This window comes from Lepidothrix coronata, unplaced genomic scaffold (genome assembly GCF_001604755.1).
Source record: "Lepidothrix coronata isolate B3197 unplaced genomic scaffold, Lepidothrix_coronata-1.0 Scaffold34, whole genome shotgun sequence".
Classification (NCBI taxonomy): Eukaryota; Metazoa; Chordata; class Aves; order Passeriformes; family Pipridae; genus Lepidothrix; species Lepidothrix coronata.
Genome location: NW_016690214.1, coordinates 508421 through 530699, shown reverse-complemented (window position 1 = coordinate 530699; position 22279 = coordinate 508421). Strand labels below are relative to the sequence as shown.

The following is a 22279-nucleotide window of genomic DNA, read 5'->3' as shown; positions in this document are numbered from 1 at the left end:
TGGGGGGGTCAGCAGAGGGTGGGCACCCCCCGGGGGGTCAGCAGAGGGTGGGCACCCCCAGAGGGGTCAGCAGAGGATGGGCACCCCGTCGGCGGTCACCAGGCGGCCCGTGGTGGGGTCGTAGGTGCCCGCCAGGTAATAGAGGTCCTGGCGGTCCTGGTACCTCCGGCCCCGCGTGAGCTGCTCGTAGTGCTCCCGCCCCACCACCTGGCACTTGTGCGAGATGGTCTGCACGTCGTTCTCGTCCTCGTGGCACGACTGGTACAGCGCGTTCTGCGGGGACAAGGCACCGTCACGGCCACGGCCCGTGGCCACCTGGCGTGGCCACCTGAGGTGGCACATGGCTACCTGAGGTGGGACATGGCTATCTGGCATGGGACATGGCTAACTGGTAAGAGACGTGGCTACCTGGCATGGGACACAGCTGGAATGGTGCATGGCCGCATGACGTGGGACATGGCTACCTGATGTGGGATGTGGCCACCTGACATGGCACGTGGTACCTGGCATGACATGTGGCTACCTGACATGGTACATGGCTACCTGCGGTGGTCTGTGTCTACCTGGCCTGGTGTGTAGCTACATCACATGTCACGTGGCTACCTAGCACACTGTGGGGCTACCTGACACGACTCAGGGCTACCTTACCTGATGTGCAGCCACATGGCATGGTACATGGTTACTTGACATGGTACGTGGCTACCTGGCCTGGCACAGGGTTGCCTGACACGACGTGTGCCTACCTGGCACAGTGGGGGGCTGCCCGGCACGGCTCACGGCCACCTTAACACAGCGTGTGGCCACACGACACAGCACATGACCACTTGGCACGACGTGTGGCCACCTGACACCACAGCCCGGCAGAGCTGCCCCAGCCCCACCCTCACCTTGCCGTCGCTCTGGCGCTTGCCCAGCTTGGTCTCCTCGGGGTGGTAGAACCACTTGACCTTGACCACCATGTTGCTGGCCCAGGACTCCCACATGCTCTCGATGCGGCCGATGTAGGGCAGGTTGGGCCTCCCGGCCGACAGGAACACGGCGCAGTCGCCCACGCGCAGCGTCTCCTTGCCCCGCACGATGGCCTTGTAGAACAGCTTCCGCGCCTTGCCCTTCATGCCGCGCCGCTGGGGGGGACACGGGCTCAGGGGGGGCACAGGGACCCCCAAACCCGCCACCACGGGGCGGGGGGAGAGCAGCACCGAGGGCGGGTATGCCCACGGCACCCGGGCAGTGCCCTGTGCCTGAGGGACACAGCTGGTGTCACCAGTGCCCAGGGAAAGAACAGGCAATGTCACCAGTGCCCAGGGGACACAGGCAGTGTCACCAGCACCCCTGCATCTGTGTGGCACAGTTGGTGTCACCAGCACTGTGTGCTGGGCAACCACGTGCTGCAACTGCTGTCCCCAAATGTCACGAGCTCCTTTTGCTGGGCACCTGAGTGCCAGCACGGGCATCCACATGTCACAGCCGGTGTGCCCAGCACCCTGAGCGCCTGTCAGGCACCCCTGTGTCCCCGCACCCACATCCCCACACCCCAGGCACCTCGCTCTGTGCACCCCTGTGCCCTGACAGGCACCCCCACACCTCTGCTGTGCCTGCTCCTCCCCTCCCAAAGCGCACCCAGCAGTGAGTGCCCGTGGCTGTGCCGAGCTCTGGGTGCCCATGAAAGGGGGCAGGGTGGGTGCCCGCCTTACCTGTGTGGGGTTCCCCGACCACCTCCAGAGCTGGCGCGCGGGCAGGAAGGCGGAGATCTTTGGCCGGTTTTCCACCGAGGGCAGGCGCTGCCGCCGGGAGAACTCTTTGGCTTTGGCGAAGCTGAGGGCCTCCTTGCGCTTGAGCTTGGCCTTGGGGCCGGCGGCGGCCGCCTTGGACAGGAAGCAGCGCTGCGGCGCGGTGCCCTTGGGCCGTAGTGCGTCCGGCTGCGCCAGCAGCGCCGGCACCGGGTGCGACAGGCAGGTCTGGAGCAGCAGCGCCGAGTCCTCGTCCTCCGAGCTGTAGGAGGAATCCTCATTGTCCGAGGAGCAGAGGCTGGACGTGGAGATGGAGCCGGAGCTGGAGGAGGTGGAGGAGCCCGAGGAAGAGGAGGACACTGAGAGGCGCGTCATGAAGCGCGAGGGGACGTCGGCGCCCAGCCCCGCCGCGTCTTCGTCCTCGTCCATGTCCGAGTAGGAGCTGTGGCAGTCGCTGTCGCAGTTCAGGGAGAAGTCCCCGTGCCCCGAGTACTTGCGCAGCGCCAGCCCCACGGGCAGCGGATGCGTGGCCGTGCGGCCCCTCCGCTCCCGGCCACCCAGCCCGGCGTGTCCGTAGCTGTGGCTGCCCAGTGGCCGCTCCAGCCTGGCCCCGAAGTCCTTCTCGGCCAAGAGCAGCGCCTTGCACGTCTTGTTCTTGGGGGACGTCACCCCTTCGTGGTCCAGCTTGACCAGGAACTCGCCGCCCGCCGCCTTCCTGCGCCCGCTCCTGCCCACCTCCGCCTCCAGCCGCTCGGCCTTCTTGGAGCGCAGGAGCTTCTGTGCCGCGGGCAGCACCAGCCCGGCGCCGGCGCCGAAGGAGCCGTAGGAGCTGGCGATGCGGCTGAAGGAGTCGGCGCCGAAGGCGTTGCCGAAGACGGGGGCGGCGAGGTGGTGGTGGTGGTGGTGCAGTGGGAAGAGGGTCTCCTTGGCCCGCAGCTTCTTGGCGCTGCCGTTGACCTGGAAGAGGTTCTGGAGCACGGCCGAGCCCTTGTTCACCGCCTTCCGCTTGGTCTGTGCCATGGCTGCCCAGCTGAGCAGGGACCCCCCGCGCCGCCCGGCCGTGGCGTCGCTCAGTGCCGGCCCCCGGCCCCCCGACAGCCCCTCCATGGCTTTGCCTGCGGGAGAAGGGGGTCAGGGGAGCCAGAGGATGGATGGACGGAGGGAGCATCCCAACAGCCTTCCCCACATCCCAGCACCTCTTTCCTCATCGAGTACCTGTCCACCCATCCCAGTACTCCTTCCCTTTCCTGCATCTCAGCACTTTTCCCTGCATCTCAGTGCCTGTTCCCCACACCAAAACCCTTCCCCACACCCTCACATCCTTTCCTGTATACCAGCACCTTTCCCTGTATCCCAGCCCCCTTCTCCCCATCCCAACACCTCTCCTTGCATCCCACCCAGGCAAGTAGCCCATGGGTGCTCCTCGCCCCCCCATACCGCTTTTCTCCTTGCCAGATGCCTTCCTGCCGGAATTCCGGGAGGCCTGGGGGCCGTGATCCGGACACAGCGTGGGGGGCAGCGCTCCAGGGGTGCCCACGTCGCCGCACGCCCGCTTTGCCCGCCGGCAGGAGCTGGACACCAGCAGTGCTGGGGAGGGCTCGGTGCCTGTGGGGAGCAGGAGGGTCAGGGCTTCCTCGTGCCCCACACCCATCCCCCCTAATTCTGTGATCCCACCCCGGCCCCTCACACTGGATCTTGAAGTCGGGGGGCAGCAGGCGGATGTTGGACACGGCGATGTGTCCGGTGTCGCCGTCGTCGAACTCCACCAGCACGGCCTCGGCGTCCTCCTCCTCCTCATCGCTGGAGGAGCCTGCGGCACGGGAGGGCTGTTGGGATGGGCAGGGGGTCCCTGACACCCCCCACCCCACAGACTGTTCCCTGCCCAGCCTCACCTCGCACCACGTTCCCTGGGTACAGGCACCGGGATTTCTGGCTCCAGTAGGCGCAGACGCGGGTGCCGGGTGGGAGGCTGCGGCGCGACTGCGGCCGCACATCCAGGACCTGCAGGGAGCACCGTGCTGGGCTCTCCCCAGGGTGGGGACCCCCACCTTGACCACCCACCCTGACCCCCCAGAAGCCTCCACTCACCGCCTCCTGCAGCAGCTGCTCCTGTGAGTAGATGCGCTGCCGGTTCCCCCGCTCACCCTCGATGATGATGCTGTAGCTGGGGAGGGGGCACAGAGGGGGCTCAGCACCCACCTTGGTACCCCCCTGCAAGGCTGGGACACCCCCCAGGGCCGGGACCCCTCGGAGCCCCCACTCACATGTCCGGGGGCTGGATGGTGCGGACGCTGCCGGCGTAGAGCAGACTGTCCTCCTTGGGGATCAGGATGTGCAGCCCATCCCGCAGATCCTCCTTCTGGATGGTGCAGGCGTGGGGGACCTCCTCACGTGTCCCCCCCGCCAGGCAGCCCCCCAGCTCCTCCTCCTCCTCTGAGAAGCTGCTGTTGTCGTCGAAGTCGAAGTCATCCTCCACAGTGAAGCTCTCCAGCAGTTTGCTGACTGCCCGACCCTTGCACTGCAGGAGGGGGCAGGGGTGAGTAGGAGGCACGGGGAGGGGGGGGGGGGGGGGGGGGAACGACCGTGTCAGGGTTGGGGGAGGCCACCCAGGTCTCACCTGCTTGGTGGCCACTTTGCTCTTGACCTTGGCCAGTTTCTTGCCCTTGCTCAGGATGGTCTTGGCGCTCCGGGGGGAGAGGGCCAATGAGAGCGCCCCGTTCTTGCGCTGCAAGACAGGGGGTCAGGACTGGCTGATGGCCCCCCAGTGTGACCCCAGCCCCCCCCGGTGTGCCTCCCACCACCCCAGTCCCTGCAGTGGTGCCTCCCATCTCCACCAGCACCCACAGCCTGTGCAAAACCTGCACCCGCCCCTTGGCACTCCATGGTCCCACCAGTGCTCCCAGCACCCCCAACCATCACAGAACCCCCAGCCCCTGCTCCCAGCTCTGCACCCCATGGTCCCAGCGGTGCCCACCCCAACCACCCCAGCACCCCCAGCCCATCCAAACCCCACATCCCACCCTCTGCACCCCGTGGTCCCTGCAGCATCCCCCAACTACCCCAGTACCCCAGGCACCTGCACCGTCTCACTGGAAACCCCAATGACCCCAGTACCCTCAGTCCCTGCACGTCCTGGTCCCATTGGTGCCCCCCAGCCCATCCGAATCCCACACCCAGTCCCCCACTCACCCTGAGGGCTGCCTGCAGCCCCTTGCTCTTGCGGGTGCCCTTCTTGCCCCTCTCTCCCAGCCGAACCCCCTCGTCCCGTGGCCCCAGGAGCCGGGGGTCCGTGCCCCCAAAGAGGCTGCCGGGGGGTCCCGTGGGGCTGGGGCTGCCGGGGGCTGGGGGCCGCAGGCTCTCCTTGCTCTTGGCCTTCAGCTTCTTCTTGCTGCCCTCGGGGCAGCCCCCGGCCTTCCGCCGCCCCGGCACCTTCTCCAGCTTCCCGGCACCCCCCGGCTTCACCGGCCGCCGCTTGATCTTCACCTCCCCCTCGGGGCTGCCCAGGCGGCAGGGACCTGGGGGGGACAGGGGTCAGGGCACCCCACAGGGACCGGGGCACCCCAAGGAGGCACACCGATCAGGACACCCCAAGGACACAGGGGGACTGGGGCACTCCATGGGGGTCTGGGGACCAGGCACTGCACAGGGGCCACAGGGCTCAGGGCACCCCACAAAAGTGATGGGGTTTGAAATACTCCCCAGTTGCCCACCCAGCCCTGGCACATGTACTGCAGGGTCCTTGCCCCTGTGCCCCATGGCATTTCCAGGGTGATCCCATTACCTAGCAGCCCCTGCCTTTCCTTCTTCTTCTTGGCCTTCTCATTGGCCTCCATCTTCACCACGGAGGACGGGGAGGGCCCCAGCACAGCCACCGGCCCCGTGGGCAGGGACAGCCCCGGCTCCTCGTCCTCACTGTCCGTGTCCCCCTCGGGCTCGTCTGCAAGGGCAGGGGACAGCAGTGAGGGACCCCTGTGCACCCAGGGGTGGCCCCTGCACCCTCAGAGCAGGATGGGGTGAGCTGCGGTCACGTGTGATCCCCACTCCTGTCCTGAACCTTCTGCAGCCCCATGCTGGACTCTGAACCCCCATCCGCGTGCTGAATCCCGCACCCCAGACCCATGGTTGGACCCTGCATCCCCATCCTCATGCTGCACCCAGCACACCCAGCCCAGACTCTGAAGCCCTGTTCCCATGCCAGACCCCAACTCCAACCTCACACCCCAACCAGATCCCCACCCTGACCATGCACCCCATCCTAATCTTGCCCTGCTGTTCCCATCCCGGACCCCACACCCCCATCCCAACCCCACACCCCCATCCCTGTGCCCGTCTTGCCTCTGAAATGGGGGGGCTGCCGGGGGCCGGGGTCCTGCCCCTGGTACTTGGAGCCCTTGGAGCCCTTGGGTCGGTTCAGCTTCTTCTGGATGCGAGCGCTGGGGTTGGGATCCCTCCGGCGGAAGGGGCTGAGGCCGGGGGGCAGCCCCTTGCCCTTCACCTTCTGCTTCAGCTGCAACACCCCGTCAGCCACCACACAGGGCAGGGGACCCCGCTCTGCGGGGGCTCAGGGGGCATTTCAGGGGGGAGTAGGACCCCACAGATCCCATGGGACTCACCGGGGAGCCCTGGAGGCTGCCGAAGGTTCCACCTGACAGTTTGCTCCTCTTCTTCTGGGGCTCGGGGTCCCCCCTCAGCTCAGCACACAGCAGGGACAGGCTGGTCTTCACTGCCCTGGGGGGAGCACAGCGTGGGTACGGTGTCTGCAGATCCCCCAGAGGGGTCTTGCACCCCTGGAGTAATCCTGCACCCCCCAGCTTCATCCTGCATCCCCCAGAGGAATCCTGCACCCCATCCCAAATGGATCCTGTACCTCACCCTGGCTGGCTCCTGCACCACCCAGCTGCCATCTCACTGCTCTGCTCCCCACCCCAACCAACAGTTTGTGACACAGAACCTGGAAATTAATTTTTTTCTCCTTTCTATCTTAATTGTGGCCCCATTTAGCAACAATTTAACAAGGGGGGCCTGGGACCCCCCAACCCTCCCACACACCTTCCCAGTGCTCAGCTGAGCACACAGGATTTGTGGAGAACAACAACTATGGGAATGGGGAATGGGATGTGCCAGGCAGGAAAAGGGGGCTAGAAAGGGGGGGTCACCCCATGCCATGGGGCTTCATGGAATGCTGCTCCCACCCAGACCCTCCCACCTTCCATGGGAATGAGTGGATGAACCCTCCCAAACACGGCAGGGGATTGTGGTGAGATGGAGGCGGGTGCAATAGGGATGTAATGGGGGGGGCCCCCGAGCACACCAGGAGGGTCAGACCCCCCGGCCGAGGGGGTCCCGTGGCACCGGTCACTCACTTGACCTTGCGGCTCTCGGCCCTGCCCAGAGTGCTGGAGTGTTTCCTCTTCCTCGGCCGCCCCGGCCCGCGCCGCGCCGGGCTCCGGGAGCTCTCGTCACGCCTGGAAAACCGGGGGCACCGTGAGCAGAGCCCCCTCCCTGTCAGGCTGAGGACAGGCTCAAACTCATCACATGGATTAACTGCCAGCACTGCCCCAGCCTCAGGAAGGGGACGGAACAGGACGTACTCGTGGTCGTGGCGCCGCTGGAGCCTCACCAGCTCCCGCTGCTTCTCCTTGTAGCGGCGCTGGAGCTCGGCCAGGCGCATCCGCACCTCCACCTCCTGCGTGTTCAGCTGCTCCATGGCCGCCTTCAGCGGGCACACCTGGGGGGCCGGGGGGCGTTTGGAGGCTGCTGGCACCGCTGGCAGTGCCAACAGCCTTGGTCGGAGTGTTGAGACCGGGCACAACTCATCCCACCTCCCGCCCCCGCCGGGAGACACTCACGGCCTTGGTTTTGGGGGTCCAGGTGTACTTGCGGCGGGGGACGCGGGCGCGGGGCGGGGGCGAGGCGGGCAGGGGGCTGAGCGCGGGGGGGCTGCCCTCCCGCCCCACCGCCTCCACCAGCGACCAGGCGGCCGCCACCGTGGCCAGGTTCTGCAGGTTGAAGGCCAGCAGCTCCTCATCCTCACCTGTGGGGACGGGACAGGGTCAGCAAGGAAGGACATCCCAGACTCCACGCTGGGAGCAGACCTTTGGCTGTGGTCGGGAGGGACATAACGTGCCCCATCTGGTCACCCCATCTGTAGGGAGTGGGATGCCATGGCCACCCCTCTGCCCCATCTGGTCACCCCATCTGTGGGGAGCGGGACCCCACAGCCAACCCCTCACCCCACGGTGTTCCCATTCCACACTCAGTAGGGGATCCCCCCCGCCACACTCCCACACACCCACAGGAATGAGGACATGCCAGGACAGTGAGCGGCCATCCCTGCTGGGGCCCCTGGGATTCCCTGGGGAAGCCGAGCGGGGAGGGAATCCCAGCGCCTGCCTGGAGCCAGCGCTGGAGCAGAGCCCCGGCTTCGAGTGGGGCATGGCATGGCAGCATGGCATGGAATGCAGCCTGCATGGCATGGAATGCAGCCTGCCATGCCCATGGAACAGGGTGTACTGGAGACACTGGGGTGTGCCAGGGGCTGCCGGGGGTACTGGGGTGCACCAGGGGGCACCGGGGACACGTGGAGGCTCTGGGGTGTACCAGAGACAACTGAGGTCACCAGGGAGTATCAGGGGTCACCGGGGATGCCAGTGAGTACCAGCAGGCACCGGGGGCACTGAGAGGTGATGGGGGCACCGGAGGTCACTCACCTTCCCTGGCCAGGTCGCAGCGGCGCCGGCGCAGCTCCAGGTCGGCGAGTTCGCTGAGCAGGGCGATGCCGGGGATCCCTGAGGGGTGGGGGGCGGGCGAAGGGGGTGCAGGGGGAGGCTCCTCAGGCTCGTCCAGTGCTGGCAGCTCCCCCAGGTCAATGCCAGCGGCGATCAGAGCCTCCAGCCCACCCGGGCAGCCCTGGTGCCTGACGGGGACATCACCATCCTCCTCCTCATCGCAGCTGCCCTCCGGCTCCAAGCCATCGCTGTCGCCTTCCTCCTCTTCCTCCTCCTCCTCTTCTTCCTCCTCCTCCTCCTCCTCCTCTTCTTCCTCCTCCTCCTCTTCTTCCTCCTCCTCCTCTGCAGTGGGGGGCAGCGGGGAGCCCCCCACCCCGGGCACAGGGTGCTGCTGCTCCGGCTGCTCCGGTGCTCCCTGAGCCGCCTCCCGGTGCCCCCCGAAGGGCTCCTCGGTGCCCCCCGCAGCCGGCGCCGCCCCCCGCTCCCCGCAGAGGGGGCCCGGGGGGAGCAGCAGGTGGTGTCGGTGCAGCAGCACCCCAGGACCCTCGGCCGGGGGGTCCCGGGGAGGGCCCGGCTCCCGCAGCGCCTCGGTGGTGGGGCTGAAGGTCCGGGACTGCTCGGGCTCGGCGGGGGGGGACCCGGCGTGCACGGGGTCGGGGTCCGCTGGCTCGGCCGAGTGCGCCGCGGGGTAGCCCATGGTGGCGGCGGGGTAGCCATACCCGGGGGGCAGGTCTGCGGGGAGGGGGTGATGATCAGCGGGGACCCCCCGGTGCCCCCCAACTGCCCTCCTCTTCCTCGATGCCACGGACTCACCTGGCTCCAGGGGTTTGGGGTAGCGGCGCGGGGGCTGCCCCTCACCCCGCGCGTCCTCGCCCTCGCTGCCCTTGCTGGGGGTGGGCAGGGGGCTGGCAGCCGGCGAGCGGGGGGCCACGGCCGGGCTGGCGGCGGGGCAGGCGGGTAAAGTGCAGGGGGCCGTGGGCAGGGTCACCGGGCACTTGGCCTGGTGCCGCAGGGCCGGCGAGTGGCAGCAGGGGGAGAGCTTGGGGGGCGCGGGGGCCGCCGAGGTCAGGCCCTTGGCTGGGGGGTTTAAGGCAACTGCTTTGTGGGAGGGTTTGAGGGGCTTCTCAGGACCCCCCTCCTCCAGCTCCAGGGGCTGCTCCTCCGGCTTCCGCTGTGGGAGACAACGAGGTGACATGGGTTAGCCCCTGCCCCACAGCCTGGTCCCTGCCCCACAGCCTGCCATCCTACAGCCCAGCCCTGCATCCCACAGCCTCATCCAGCCCCACACAGCCCAGATCAATGGCCCAGACTCCTGCCTCACCACCCAGCCCAGCACCCTATAACCCCACCCCCCATCCGAGTCCCACATCTCTGCCCAGCCCCTGCTCCTCTGCCTGTTCCCAGCCTCCCAGCGCTGCCCCACATCTCCCATCCCAACCTCCACATCCAGCCCCACATCCCCACCCTCCACCCCAACCTCCATCCTGACTCACATCCTCCAGCCAGCCCCACATCCCATTCCACCCCCAGCCCCCCAACATCCCCCAGCCCCCTGGCACCTGGCCGTGTGCCTGGCGCTGGATCTCGAGGGCCTGGGCTGCCCGTTGCTGCTGCTGCTGCTGCTGCTGGAGGGCGTAGAGCTCCTGCTGCCGCAGGAACTGCGACCGTGGGTACACAGGCAGCTGCCCCGTGTGCTGCAGGTGGGCACTGGGACCCCGGCCCGGGTACATGGGGGGCCACAGCGATGCCTGGTCCATCACGTCGGCTGCAGAGGGTAGGGAGTCAATTGGGGAGCCACTTCGGGGTCACCCCACAGACCACAGTGGTGCCGAACCTGAGCCCTGCAACCCTGGCAGCACCTGAAGGGACCTGCATCTCCCGCCCCTAGACTCCCAAAGGTACCTGAAAGGACCCCAACACGCTCCCCTGTTCCACCAAAAGCACCCTGCAGCCACAACAGTACCCACAGAAAACTCACTACCGACCCACAAACCCCCAGAAGTAACTCCAGTGATCCCCATCTCCCACCCTACACCCCCAAGGACCCCATCTCCTCTCCCACAGCCCCACTCAGCACCCAGGATTCCCCTCCCCAGCACAAAGTGGGGGTCCCAGCCTTACCCAGCGTGTGGGGGGTGCCGTGGGCGGGGGGTTCCGTGGGGAGGATGACGAGCTGGGCGGGGGGGTCCTGGGCGAGGGGGAACACGGGCTGCATGGCACTGGGCATGGAGGTGGGGAAGGCGGGGGGCAGGTTCTGGTGCAGTGCCGGGTGCCCGATGCCTGCAGGGATGGAGGAGGGGTCTGTCAGCACCCCACTGTGGGGGGTCAGCACCCACCCAGCCCCCCCAGAGCCCCCCCACTGACCGTAGGAGTGCCCCCCCATCCAGATGGAGGGGCTGCGGGTGCGGGGCAGCCAGTGCGTGTGCGCAGGGTGGGCGTGGGCGGCGGGGTCCCCCCCCAGCTGCCCCGCCGGCAGTGACGAGCCCCCCGCCATCATCAGGTGTGGGGTCAGCTCCCCGGGACACCCCCCCGACGGGTGCATCCGGGCAAACTCCACCAGGTCCTTGCTGTCCCTGCGGGAAGAGGGGGATACACACAGTGTGGGGGCAGCACTGGCATCACCCTCCCCTGCACCCCCAAGGACCCCCGTCTCCCACCCCTGCACCCTCAGCAGCACCCACAGGAACCCCATCACTCTCCCCTGCACCCCGAAAAGGGACCCATCTCCCACATCTGCATGACCACCAACACCCACATGGACCACCAGGTCCCACCATGTACCCCCAAAAGCACAGGAACCCCATCACCCTGCCCCGTACCCCCAAAAACACCCAAAGGGACCCCCTCTTCCAACCCCACATTCCCAAGAGGAAGTCCAGGGTCTCCCATGTCCCTCCCTGCACCCCAGGGACCCCCATCTTCCCCCTGCCCCCAGCAGCCCCCCCAGTCCCCCCTCACTCACTGGAGCAGGATGTCCCTCCCGGGCAGCCCCAGGCGCTCCTCGCACAGCCGGCCCCGCTCCTCCTCAGCCTCCAGTTCCATCAGGTGCACGGGGCGTGCGGTGCCCGCTGCCACGGGGACACCACAGTGACATCAGTGTGGCACCACCAGCCCCCTGCCACCCCCGGCCCCCTCCCCAGCCCTTACCTTTGACTCCGGCCGCCGCCCGCTGCCGCCCGGTGCCCCCGGTGCCGCCGTTGCCGTAGGGCTCGTGGCGGCCCAGCGTGTCCTTCTGCCGTGCCACGGCCACGGCGATGCCCACGGGCGGCTGCCGCACCTCGCCCTCGGTGCCGCCAGGGCCCAGCGCCTCGTGCTCCCGGCCGCGGGCACAGTCAGGTCGCTCCAGCTCCAGCTGCCCCTTCCCCGATGGGAATTTGGCGTCCTGGTGGGCGCAGCTGCCCTTGGTGCCCGCCAGCCCCACAAAGGGGGGGCCCTTCTGCCCCCCCAGCAGGGCCCCGTTGCTGTATTTGAGCAGGTTCTTCATGGCCGAGACCTCGTCGGGGGCGTTGGGCACCTCCTGCGCCCGCACCAGCCCCGTACCGAAGGGGTCCAGGTAGGGTCCCCCCTTCCGCTCCTCCGTCACGGCCAAGGGGGGTCCCTGGCCCTGCACCCCCCAGGGGGGCAGGGGGTGCCCGCTGTAGCCCAGGGCACCCAGCTCCAGGGGCTTGCGCTTGCCCTCGGCCGCCTCCGCCTCGGGGTGCTGCTGGTGCCGGATCCGAGCCACCTTCTGGGCCGGGGGGTCCTTGGGGGGGCCCTTCTCTAAAGTGCAGCAGGAGGGGCCGACGCGGACGCCCAGGGGGTCGGGGCGGGGGGCACGGGAGCAGTCGGGGGCTGGTGGCACCTCAAAGTAGCTCTTCTCCAGCCCCCCCTTGGGTGCCGGGCACCGGCTGGAGAAGGGGGGTCCCTCAGCTGCGCCGCCCCCCAGGTACTCCAGCCCCTTCAGTCGGGTGCCAGGAGCCCCCCAGTCCAGCCGCCGCTCTGCTGACCCCTCGGCCTTCAGCGGGTGGTGGAAGGGGGCACCGTAGGGCTCGGTGCCCGCCTCGGTGTGCCGCTCCTTGCCGTCCCCACGCTCCATCCCGCCAGATTCCACCTGGAACGAGCGGCTCTTGTCCGCCGGGGGTCCCACCGAGGGCACCAGCGTGGCCCCGCTCAGCTTCAGCTCGCGGGTGGGGGGCTCGGGCAGCGGGCACAGCACCTCGGGGCCGGCGTGGAGCGGGAGACAGGGGAAGGAGCCGGCGGCGGGCACGGCGTAGGACACGGCGTGGTGCAGCATCTGCCGCCGCTCCACGGCCTCGCCGTAGGGCTGTGGTGCCTCGGGGACCCCCGGCTCCCGCTCCTTGGGGGCGCAGCGGGTGGCGCGGGGCAGGGCATTCCCGGCACAGCTGGGCAGCGCCGCGCGGGTGCCGTCACCGTCCAGCCCCTTGGCACCCAGCAGGCACGAGGCCAAGGGCTTGGGGCGCCCATCGCCGGAGCCCCGCGGCGGCACCCCCTCCTTGCAGTGCCCCTCGGGCGGCACAGGCAGCACCGCCTTGTGCCGCTCCTTGGGGTCCTCCTCGGGCAGCCGTTCCTTGGGGTCCCCCTTGCCCCCCTTCTCCTTGCCCACCAGGAAGCGCTCGTAGTCCTTGGGGGTCTTGGGCAGGGGGCCGGTGTCCCGCTCCCGGCTGCAGGAGCTGGCGGGGGGCCCGGGGGCGGCACGGGTGATGCCAGGGAAGCCGTGGCTGGCAGGGAGCAGGGGGGGCTGCGCCGGAAGGTTCCGCAGGTAGAAGTTATCTGGAGGGGAGGGTAACGCATGAGACCCCCACGGACCCCCCACCCAACCGCTGGTCGTGCCAATGAGAGGAGGAGTGGGATGAAGGGACAGATGCCCACCACCCCACCCGCTGCCCAAGCACTGGGCATCTGCTCTGGCACCAGCCCCCCACTCCGACACCAGCAGTGGGACAGGCACTGAGCCCCCTAACCCTGCCCAGCTGGGGACACGCACTCTCACAGGGGACCCTGGTACCCTGGCGGCCCCGGTACCTGCCTTTCTGGCTCTCGTAGAAGCGGTGCTGGCCGTAGAGCACGTTGCCGTTGCCGTGGTGGTCCAGGTGGCCCATGGGCAGGAAGGTGGAGGCCAAGCTCCCAGAGAAGCGGGGGTACCCCGGGGCTGGGGGCACAGGGTCATGGGGGCTGGGGTGGCACATCACCCAGCACCCCAACCCACAGCGCTCTGGCTGGGAACGCCCTGCAGAGCCCGTGATCCCCTCCATGCTGGGACCCCCCACGCCCTCCGGGAGCCACCGGGGAGGGGGCTGAGGCCCCCCCAGCCTCGTGTCAGCAGTGGCCGTGCTTGGCTCGGCTCGGCACGGCCCGGGCGGGCTGTCCGTCAGCCGCGTGCGCTGCCCGTCCCCGTCCCCCCGTGCCCCCCCGAACGCCGGGAGCCAGCTGGCAGCCGGTCAAACTACCAGCCGGGCCGGCTGCCAGGGCCCCGCGCCAGCACCGCCGCCCCGCTCCCGCTCCTCCGGCGGGATGGGGACGCCAGCAGGACGGGGGGGGCAAGGGGAGTCAGTTGAACCAGGGCTGCCCTGGGGGTCCCCACGCTGTCACCTGCCCCGTCATCACCAGTGACACAAGCTGGCCCGGCCTCAGCCCAGCTCCCAGGCTGGGGGTCTGCAGCCTTGCATGAGCCTCTCCAGACACCCCAAACCCCAACTGTGGGGGCTGAGCCTGGTTCCCGTGGATGCCCAGGGGGTATTTGGGGCACAGTGCTGCTTGTACCCACATCATCACCCTGAAGCAGTTGTCCAGGGGGCCTGGATCCCATCCACACAGGCACCGGTGGGACATGGCCCACTGGTACTGGGCAGAGCCCCGGCCACATCTTCACCACCCACAGGGACTCCCTGACCCACCCACGTCCCGGTGCCCACTCACCTTCGTGGGAGTGGGAGAACCAGATCTGGGAGGTGCCGGAGTGGGGCCCGCAGAAGGCTGGCTCTGGGGGGGAGGCGGCGGGGCCGGCAGGGTGGCTGGGCCCCCCCGAGCCCAGGCTGCTGCTCAGGAAGCCCCCCATGAAGGAGGATGGGGGGGCGCTCCCCATCAGGCTGCTGCCGGCTGTGGGGAGAGGACACAGTCAGGGGGGCCGAGGACACATCTGGGGGGGTTGAGGATGCAGCTGGGGGGCTGCACAGGCCCTGCTCACACACATGACCCGCCGTGCCCCCTCCTGCACACACGTGTGCATACGGTTCCCAGGGGGCTGTGCAGCCCACTCGGCACTGGTGCATCCCCTGTGCACACACAGCCCTCCTGAGCACGCGTGTCCCTCGTGTCGTTGTGTCCCTCGTGCACACGCAGTCCAGGAGCACACACGTCCCTCACATGATCACCTCCCTCGTGCTCACACGTCCCTCGTGCACGGATGGCCCTTGAGCACCCACCACATCCCTTGTGCACACGTGGCCTGTGAGCCACATGTCCCTCGTGATCATGTCCCTCGTGACCACAGCCCTTGTGCCATCACATCCCTCGTGCACACACATCCCCCGTGAGCACACGTGGTCCTTGTGCGATCGCAGCCCTCGTGCCCCTCACGTCCCCCAGCCCCACACTGCACCAGGGCGTGTGAGAGGTAGCAGAGCCGTGTAAGGGGCACTGGTGCCCTGCCCTGTGCGTGCCCTGAGAGCACACACGTGTGCTGGCACACAGGAGGCTTTGCACATGTGTGTGGCTCCCCACGCAGCTGCTCCCAGTGCTGGGACAATCCCAAGGTCCAGGGGCCCAAGGCTGTGCCACGCAATGTGTGTACACATGTAAGTGTGTACGTATGTCTGTACACATGTATGGGCACACACGTGTGCAAGGAGGGGCAGGGGCAGCTCCCATCCTGACCCCACCACCTCCCCCACAGCCTGGGGGGGCCCCCAGCACCCCTGGGGAGGCCCATGGCCAGCGCTCCCCATCCCGCCCCCCATCCTGCTCCCATCCCAGCCAAACCGTGAGATCATGGTGGAAACTTTGGAGCTGGTGGCCAGCGGCCGGGCGGGGGGAGCCGGGATGGGGGGAGCCAGGATAGGGGAAATGGGGATGGGGGAGCAGCTGCCCCTCACTGCACGGCCCTGGTCCCCATGACCCTGTGTGCCGGCGTGGCCATGGCACGGCTCGGCACAGCTCGGCACGGCTCGGCGCGCGTGGCGTGGCGCGGAGCGCGGGCTGGCCGCCCGCCCGGCCGGGGCAGGAAGCGATGCTTTGCTCTCTAAGCCAGCCCACGCTCCCCGGCTAATCCCGCCGGGATGCCTCTGGGATGAGTGTCGGGATGTGGTTTCAGGCAGCTTCGCTCCTTCCTCCGCGGAGAGGCCGAGCTGGGCAGGACCGCGTGGGCCGGGGGCACGGCCGCAGCCCTGGGAACCGGACACGCACCAGGATGGGTGGGCACATCCCACTGTGCCAATGCATCCCGGGAGATCCCTGCCCGGTGCTGCCTGCAGCCAGCCCACCTCTGCACCCCAGCTGTGCCGGGGGACCCCGTGCAGGCGTGGAGCCGGCAGCGTGCTGGGCGGCTGTGCCGGGCGGGAAGCCGAGGTTTCCAGAACAAGACTTTTCTGGAAGCCGTGGAAAGGGTTGGAAGAAAATAACCCCCCACCCCGCCCCAAAGGCGGTGGGGCTGGGATGTCCCGGGGGGGCCATGGGGCCGCCGCTCCCCCCCGCCCACCCGCTGACTCACGGGTCCCCCGGTGCGCTCGGCCAGCACTGCCATTCCCACATTCCCACCCGCCTCGCACGCCTGCTCACCACGGCCCCTGGCACACTTGTGCTCTGCCACGGCTCACCACAAAGCATGGGTAGGGAGAAGCCCCCATCCTGCCCCCTCCAGCCATGCTGACAGCGAGGACAGGGACAGGTCCTCGAGAACGTGCACAACTCGTGTCACCGATGAGCCCACAGTGTCAGAGCAGCCCTGTGCCACAGGTTCCTGAGACCATGCACAACTCACGTCAACGATGAGCCACCAGTGTTGGAGGAGCCCCGTGCCAGGACGGGCACAGCAGCGCAGGGCTGGCTGCCAGCAGGGGACAGATGGGCTGCGGGGTCCCACCCTGGCCCCCCCTGCTGCCCCCCGGCAGCGTCACCCTGGGAACTCCCTGGCCGGGCTCCCTGAGGCCAGTGCCGTGACTCAGCCCCGCCGGCATCGCTCCCGGCTCCAGCACGAAACCTCCCTTGGCCCCAAATCCACAGAGAGTCACACGTGTGACAAGTGTGCCAGGTCTCAGCACGGCTGCAACAACAGTGCCGGGGGGTTGCGGGTGCAGGCAGGTCACTGGGGGGACCCGTGGGGGGCAACAAGAGGTGCTCCCCTCCCTACAGCTGCTCCTCGCCCCCGCTCCAAGTGTGGCGCAGATGGGAATTTTCCGGGAAGGCAGAAAGTTTCAGGGCCGGGGTGTGTGGGAGGGGCTGTGGCCCCGGGGGGGTTGACCCTATGGCTGCTCTGGGGTCCCCAAGGTGGTGACAGCCCCCGGGTCCCCGCGGCGGTGGCAGGGGGGACGTGCAGAGGGTTGGGTTTCTCCCTCAGCTATTTCAGGGCTGGAACATTCCTAACGGAGCCAGGGCCACGGGCGGAGGGCTGGGAGCTGGCAGGGACCCTCACGCCGCAGCCTGGCACCCTGGGGTTCCCCGAGCCAGGTAGGGGGTGGGGTGCAGCCCCCAGCTCCCCCCCCCTCGGAGTTCACAACCCACACAACCCCTTTAAAAATCTGGCAAACAGGGAATAAACAGGCTCTGGCTCCCCCGGTGCTGTAATTCCAGCTGAATCCATATTGTTACGGCACTAAACGAACGCCGTGATGGTGAAACGCTGCCGGAACGTGCCCGAAGGAGCCAGGGGGGCAATCCCAGCGTTATCTGATGGGTTATCTGCTCCAGAGGGCTACAGGTAGCTGTCCTGGCTGGAGCTGCTGCGCACTCTGCGCTTGCACACTCACCAGGGCTGCGTGTGCACGGCGATCACAAGGGTGGTGCACACTCCTGGCACGGCTGGCACACACCACTGGCACGGCTGGCACACACATGTGCTCAGTGCACGCTGCCTGCACAGACTATTTGCACACCCACCGCACAACCTGACACACACATTCTGTGCAAAACCATTTCTGGAGCACTGGGAAGCCAGGGAGGGTCCAGCCCTGGCTGGACACGCAGACAGCAAGTATGTGGACTACACCCCTGGGGAAACCCCCAAAAGGTGGGGACCATGGTGACCCCGTGTCACTGAATGTCACAAGTGCAGGGTCCCAGGAGGGAGTGACCCCAAGGGGCTACCAGGACTCATGCCCCCCTGCTCCCTCCAGGAGGGACCCCAGCACCCAGCGGGGTCAGACCCTGCCCTGGGGTGATGCTGTGAGGCAGGTGAGGTGCAGGCAGGGCCAAGGGAGTTCTAGGAATTCTCAGATTCTCCGTGGAGCCCACCCCCACCCCCCGTGTCCCCTGAGCAGCAACAAGGGCTGGCAGCAGCTGCCCGTCCCCCCAGGGCCCGGCACGTGGTAGCGTCTCCGCGTGGATGCAGCTCATGACTAAGGAACAGTGGAACCACTCGGGAATGATTCTGCAAGACCCAGGGTGATCCGGTGGGATCTGGGGACCTGCACATCCTGCTGGCCACGCATGTGGCCCCCTGCCCCTCGTGGCTGCCGAGGAGCAGCCCAGTTAATGGTCAAATCTGGTTTAACTTTGACACTCACTTTGGAAATGCGGCGGCATGGCCGGGCTGGCTCAGGGGGTCGAGGGGAGCGGCGAGCCCCTGCAGCAGAGCTATACCAGAGCTGTGCCAGAGCTGTACCAGAGCCGCACCAGAGCTGTGCCAGAGCCGTACCTCAGCCTCCAGCCCCTCATGAGACCTGTCTCCAGGGAAGCAGCGATGCGGAGCGGCTGCAGTGCTGGCACCTGGCCCTGTGTCACCACCCGGCCAGAGGCACTGTCCCCACCACCACCTCCCCACGGATCCCCCCCAAAGCCACGTCAGGGAACCGCACAGCACCCGGTCTGCAGCGTAATCCAGGGAGGGGACAGGTGTGGGAGCACATCCAGCCACCGACTCACGGCCCCGGGATGCACACCGGGATGCAAACCCCGCACCGGGATGTGCACTGGGACCTGCACTGTCATGGCCAGGCTGCATGCCAGCACCAGGCTGCACACTGGCACCGGGATGCACACCGGCACTGCTGAGGCCAGGCTACAGGCCAGCACCGAGATGCACACCGGCACCCCCGGGGTCAAGCCGCCCGCCGGCACGGCCGCGCTGCTCCCAGCAAACCCGGCGCCGCCGTTCCCCAAGGCCGTGTGCCGAGGGCTCGGCCACAGTGACGATCAGCCCGGCGCAGTCACAACTCCCCACTAGTCCAGAAAAACATCCGAAGGACAAAAATCACATCCAGGCCCCAGCGCGGCTCAGCCAGAGTTTCCCACCCCTTGGTTGTGGCAGAGGCACTGGGACCCCCGGCCCTGCTCGGCACAGGGTGTGTCGGGGTGGTGGGACCCACCGCAATCGGGGTGTGGGGGCTGCACCCGGTCTGGGTGGGCTCAGGCAGCTCTGGGGGTCCCTGATCTCCCAGCACCAGGCAGTGCCACAGCCCCCCAGCCCCCTGCCATCATCCACCCAGTGCCGGTGCCAAACCTGACGCCGGCCGGAGCGTTCAGTTCCAGCAACGCGCGGCCCTGAGTTACGGCTTTAATAAAATCAAGGAAAACACTTTTATCTCCCATTCCCAGGGAGGCCGCTGGCCCCAGCAAAGGCTCCTGGGAGGTGTAGTCCGGCCCCACGCCGGGAGCCATTTGGGGGAGTGCGGCCGGAGCCCCCCAGTCTCGCCGTGCCCCTCGGGTGCCGCGTGCCGCGCCGGCATCGCCACGCCACGGCCAACCGCGGGCTGGCTCCGTGCACTGGGTGGGGTAATTATCAATCATCGGCGTTAATTACCACGCCACGCTGCCACGGCTGCCGGCACCGTGGCTGGGCCATGCTGGGGGGACGCGGGGTGCTGGGGACAGGGACCCCCCTCCCGCCGGCACTGCGCCGGCCACTAAATTATCCGGTTTATCCGCCCCAGCGGCGTTCCAGCCGTGTGGAGCTGCGGAGCGCAGCTCGCTGGGAAGCGCTCCGGCTGCGCCGGCCCTGCCAAAGCCGGAATATTTTTAGCTCGTTCTGTTGTTGGGTTTGGCTTCTCTGTTTTTTTTTTTTCGGCGCGTTTCTGCCGGGGTATTTTTAGCCAGATCCATGTTATTTTAACAACCTCCGGTGCGTTCGGGCTCCCATGTGTCGCCCAGGCCCCGGTGGGTGTGAGGGTCCAGCACGGGGACACCGCCACGCCGGGAAGCCGGAGGGAAGCCGGAGAGAAGCCAGCAGCACCCAGCGCTGGCGTCCCCCCGGGATCCCCCGTACGGCCACTGTGAGCCGGAGAGCAGTCGAGCCCCCATCCCAACCCCCCACCCTGGGGACAGGCTCCAAGCCCCCACCACGCCCCACGGTCCCCAAAAGCAGGGGGAAGCCAGGGTGGCCCCCTCAGCCCGGCGGTGGTCCCGGCAGTGAGGCCGCCGGCACAAAGCGAAACCGCCCCGGCCGCGGGCCCGATCCAGCACTACCTCCCCGGCACCCCCCGGTGCCCCCCGGTTTCTGCCTTCTTCCAGGAGCCCCCGCTGCTGCCACCCCCCCCCCCCCCCCCCCCCCCCCCCCCCCCGCGCCGGCCCGGCCGTGCCCCCCGCCCTAATCCACGCACTAATTGTAATCCCATTAAAGCAGATATAATTTTATTAGTATTCACAGCTCATCAAGGCGGCGACAATAACCGGCGCTGCCGCCGTGCCGTGGCCAGACAACCGCCCGCGCCGGCGGGAAGCAGGGGGCCCCGGTGCTGCACCGCGCCGAGCCAGCAACCCTGCACCCGCTCCAGCCCTGCTCCCGCTCCAGCTCCATCCCGGAGCTCAGCGGTGGCAGCAGGGGCCCCGCTGGCTGCACACTCAAAGCCCTCCATGCAGTGAACCCCAGTTTAGGTGCAGTGCACCCCAGTTCAGCCCTGCCCGGCTGCAGCCGAGCACATGCCGCAGACAAAGCCACGGGGGCAGCTGGCCGTGGCCGCCGGATGCGGTGACCCCTCGGCAGTGCCGGTTGCCCGTGCGGGGCTCAGCCGTGTGCCGCGCTTTGTCCGGCCCCGGCGGCAAACACGCGCCACGAACCCCTTCGCACCCTGACACTTCGGTGCCCAACATCAAGCCAGGGCTCGGTGACCTTCCACCGCCGCCCCACGGCCCCGCACATAACGGCCTCCTCGTTCCCCCGAGCGCGCCCGTTTGTCCAGGCACTGGGATCTCGCCAGAGCGGCCCAGGGGCCACGCTCCTCCCGTGCCGGCGGAGCAGCGGGGTGGGGGAACATCCCCCGTGTCCCCGTGTGTGTGTGTGAGTCCTCACCCCAAACCACCAGGCGCAGTGACAGCGGGATCGGCACAAAGGGAGGCCGAGCTCCCGGTGCCGTGCCGAGCCCCCCACACCCCTCCCGGCCCCTCGCGCCGCGGCCGCATCGCGCCCTCTGACCTGTGTGCGTGGCCATGGAGATGGGCGCCGGAAAGTACTTGGTGGGCTGGAAGTGTCCGGGGGGCTGCACGGCCCCGTGTGCCGACCCCGCCACGCGCCCGGAGCCGTGCCGGTGGCCCAGGCTGCCCCGCTCCGACAGCAGCCGCGGCGGGGGCGCGAAGTCACGGCCGTCCATGCCGGGGGCACCCACCCGCGGGGGGCTCGGCGGGACCCCGACACGGCTGGTGGGCGATGCTCAGCGCCGCGCCGGGCTGGCTCGGCGGGCGTCCTGCCGCGCTCCGCACCGGGGCTGTCGGCTCATCCTCCGCTCCTGGCACGGGGGAGAGAAAGGAGAGAGTGAGAGCACGGCCAGGCTGGGGGTACGGCCCTCCCCACAGCCCCAAACCCGCTCGCCCAGCACCCTACTCCCAGTTTGCCCAGTGCACAGCTCCCTCTCTCTCCGTCTCGCAGGGCCGCGGTTTCCCCGGCACTGCCGGTGCACGGTCCCCGTTTCCCCGCCATCCCCAGAGCACGGCTCCCCTTTCCCCGGTACCCCCGGTTTGCAGCCCCCAGCTTTCCCAGCACCCCCAGTTCGTGGTGCCCAGTTTCCTGAAGGCACAGCCCCCCCCCCGTGTTCCGGGTGCTCCCGGAGCGCAGCCCCCCCCTCCTTTATCCGGTGTCCCCGGTTCTCGACCCCAATCCCCCGGAGCCCGGGCACGGCCACCCCCAGCTCGGGGCCCGGTTCCCGCTGCTCCGGCCCTTCCTCCCCGCTGCCGAGCTCCAGTTTCCCGGCGCTCCGTTCTTCTATCTCCCCCGGCTCACCGACCGTATCTCCCCGAGGCTCGGCCCCCGCTCGCCCTCGGCTCCCCCGGTTCCCGTTGTGTCCCCGGTGCTCGGCGCCTCCCTCGCTGCGCTTCCACTATTTCCTTCCTTCCGTCCCCAGCCCCGATTCCTCGGTATCTCCCCGGTTTCCCTCCAGCCCCACTTCCCCGGTATTTCCCGGTGCCCGGACCCCTCCTCTGCGCGGTTCCTCGGTTATTTCCCCGGTGCCCTGCCCCGGTTTCCCGGTGTCGCCGCGGAGTCCCGGCCCCGGTTCTCGGTCCGTGCCGGTGCCCGGCCGCGGCTCCCGCCCGCCGGGTCATTGTTCTGGCAGCGCCGGGGCCGCGGGGCCCGATCCTGCGGGGGGAGCCGGGCACGGGCCGGGCGGCGGCGAACAAAGGGGCGCGGGGCGGCGAGCGCGGCCGGGGGGCGCGGGGGGCCCCGGGGGGGGCCCGGCCGGGGCC

At 68.6% G+C, this 22279-nt stretch overlaps 1 protein-coding gene and 1 long non-coding RNA gene across 2 annotated transcripts in view; one reads left to right on the top strand and one right to left on the bottom strand.

The window, feature by feature from the left end:
- LOC108495872 overlaps positions 1–20475 on the top strand; it is a 27415-nt gene extending 6940 nt beyond the window's left edge. Inside the window, exons 2-5 of the long non-coding RNA XR_001874257.1 lie at positions 12459–12461; positions 13502–13506; positions 14993–15000; positions 20465–20475. This is a non-coding gene — a long non-coding RNA (uncharacterized LOC108495872). The remainder of the gene's footprint in view (positions 1–12458; positions 12462–13501; positions 13507–14992; positions 15001–20464) is intronic.
- BAHCC1 (BAH domain and coiled-coil containing 1) lies at positions 7–21192 on the bottom strand. Its single transcript, XM_017812040.1, has 26 exons — positions 21018–21192; positions 14375–14554; positions 13485–13607; positions 11606–13228; positions 11421–11526; positions 10823–11031; positions 10575–10738; positions 10018–10227; positions 9272–9629; positions 8441–9190; positions 7580–7764; positions 7322–7458; positions 7094–7195; positions 6344–6458; positions 6066–6237; positions 5512–5667; positions 4920–5245; positions 4348–4455; positions 3995–4248; positions 3819–3894; positions 3623–3731; positions 3418–3540; positions 3168–3335; positions 1695–2845; positions 888–1124; positions 7–273 (listed from the first exon to the last, which is right to left on the bottom strand). The coding sequence occupies exons 1-26, from the start codon at positions 21190–21192 to the stop codon at positions 67–69; spliced, it is 7524 nt and encodes a 2507-aa protein (XP_017667529.1). The 3' UTR covers positions 7–66.
- Positions 21193–22279: the final 1087 nt, after the last annotated feature.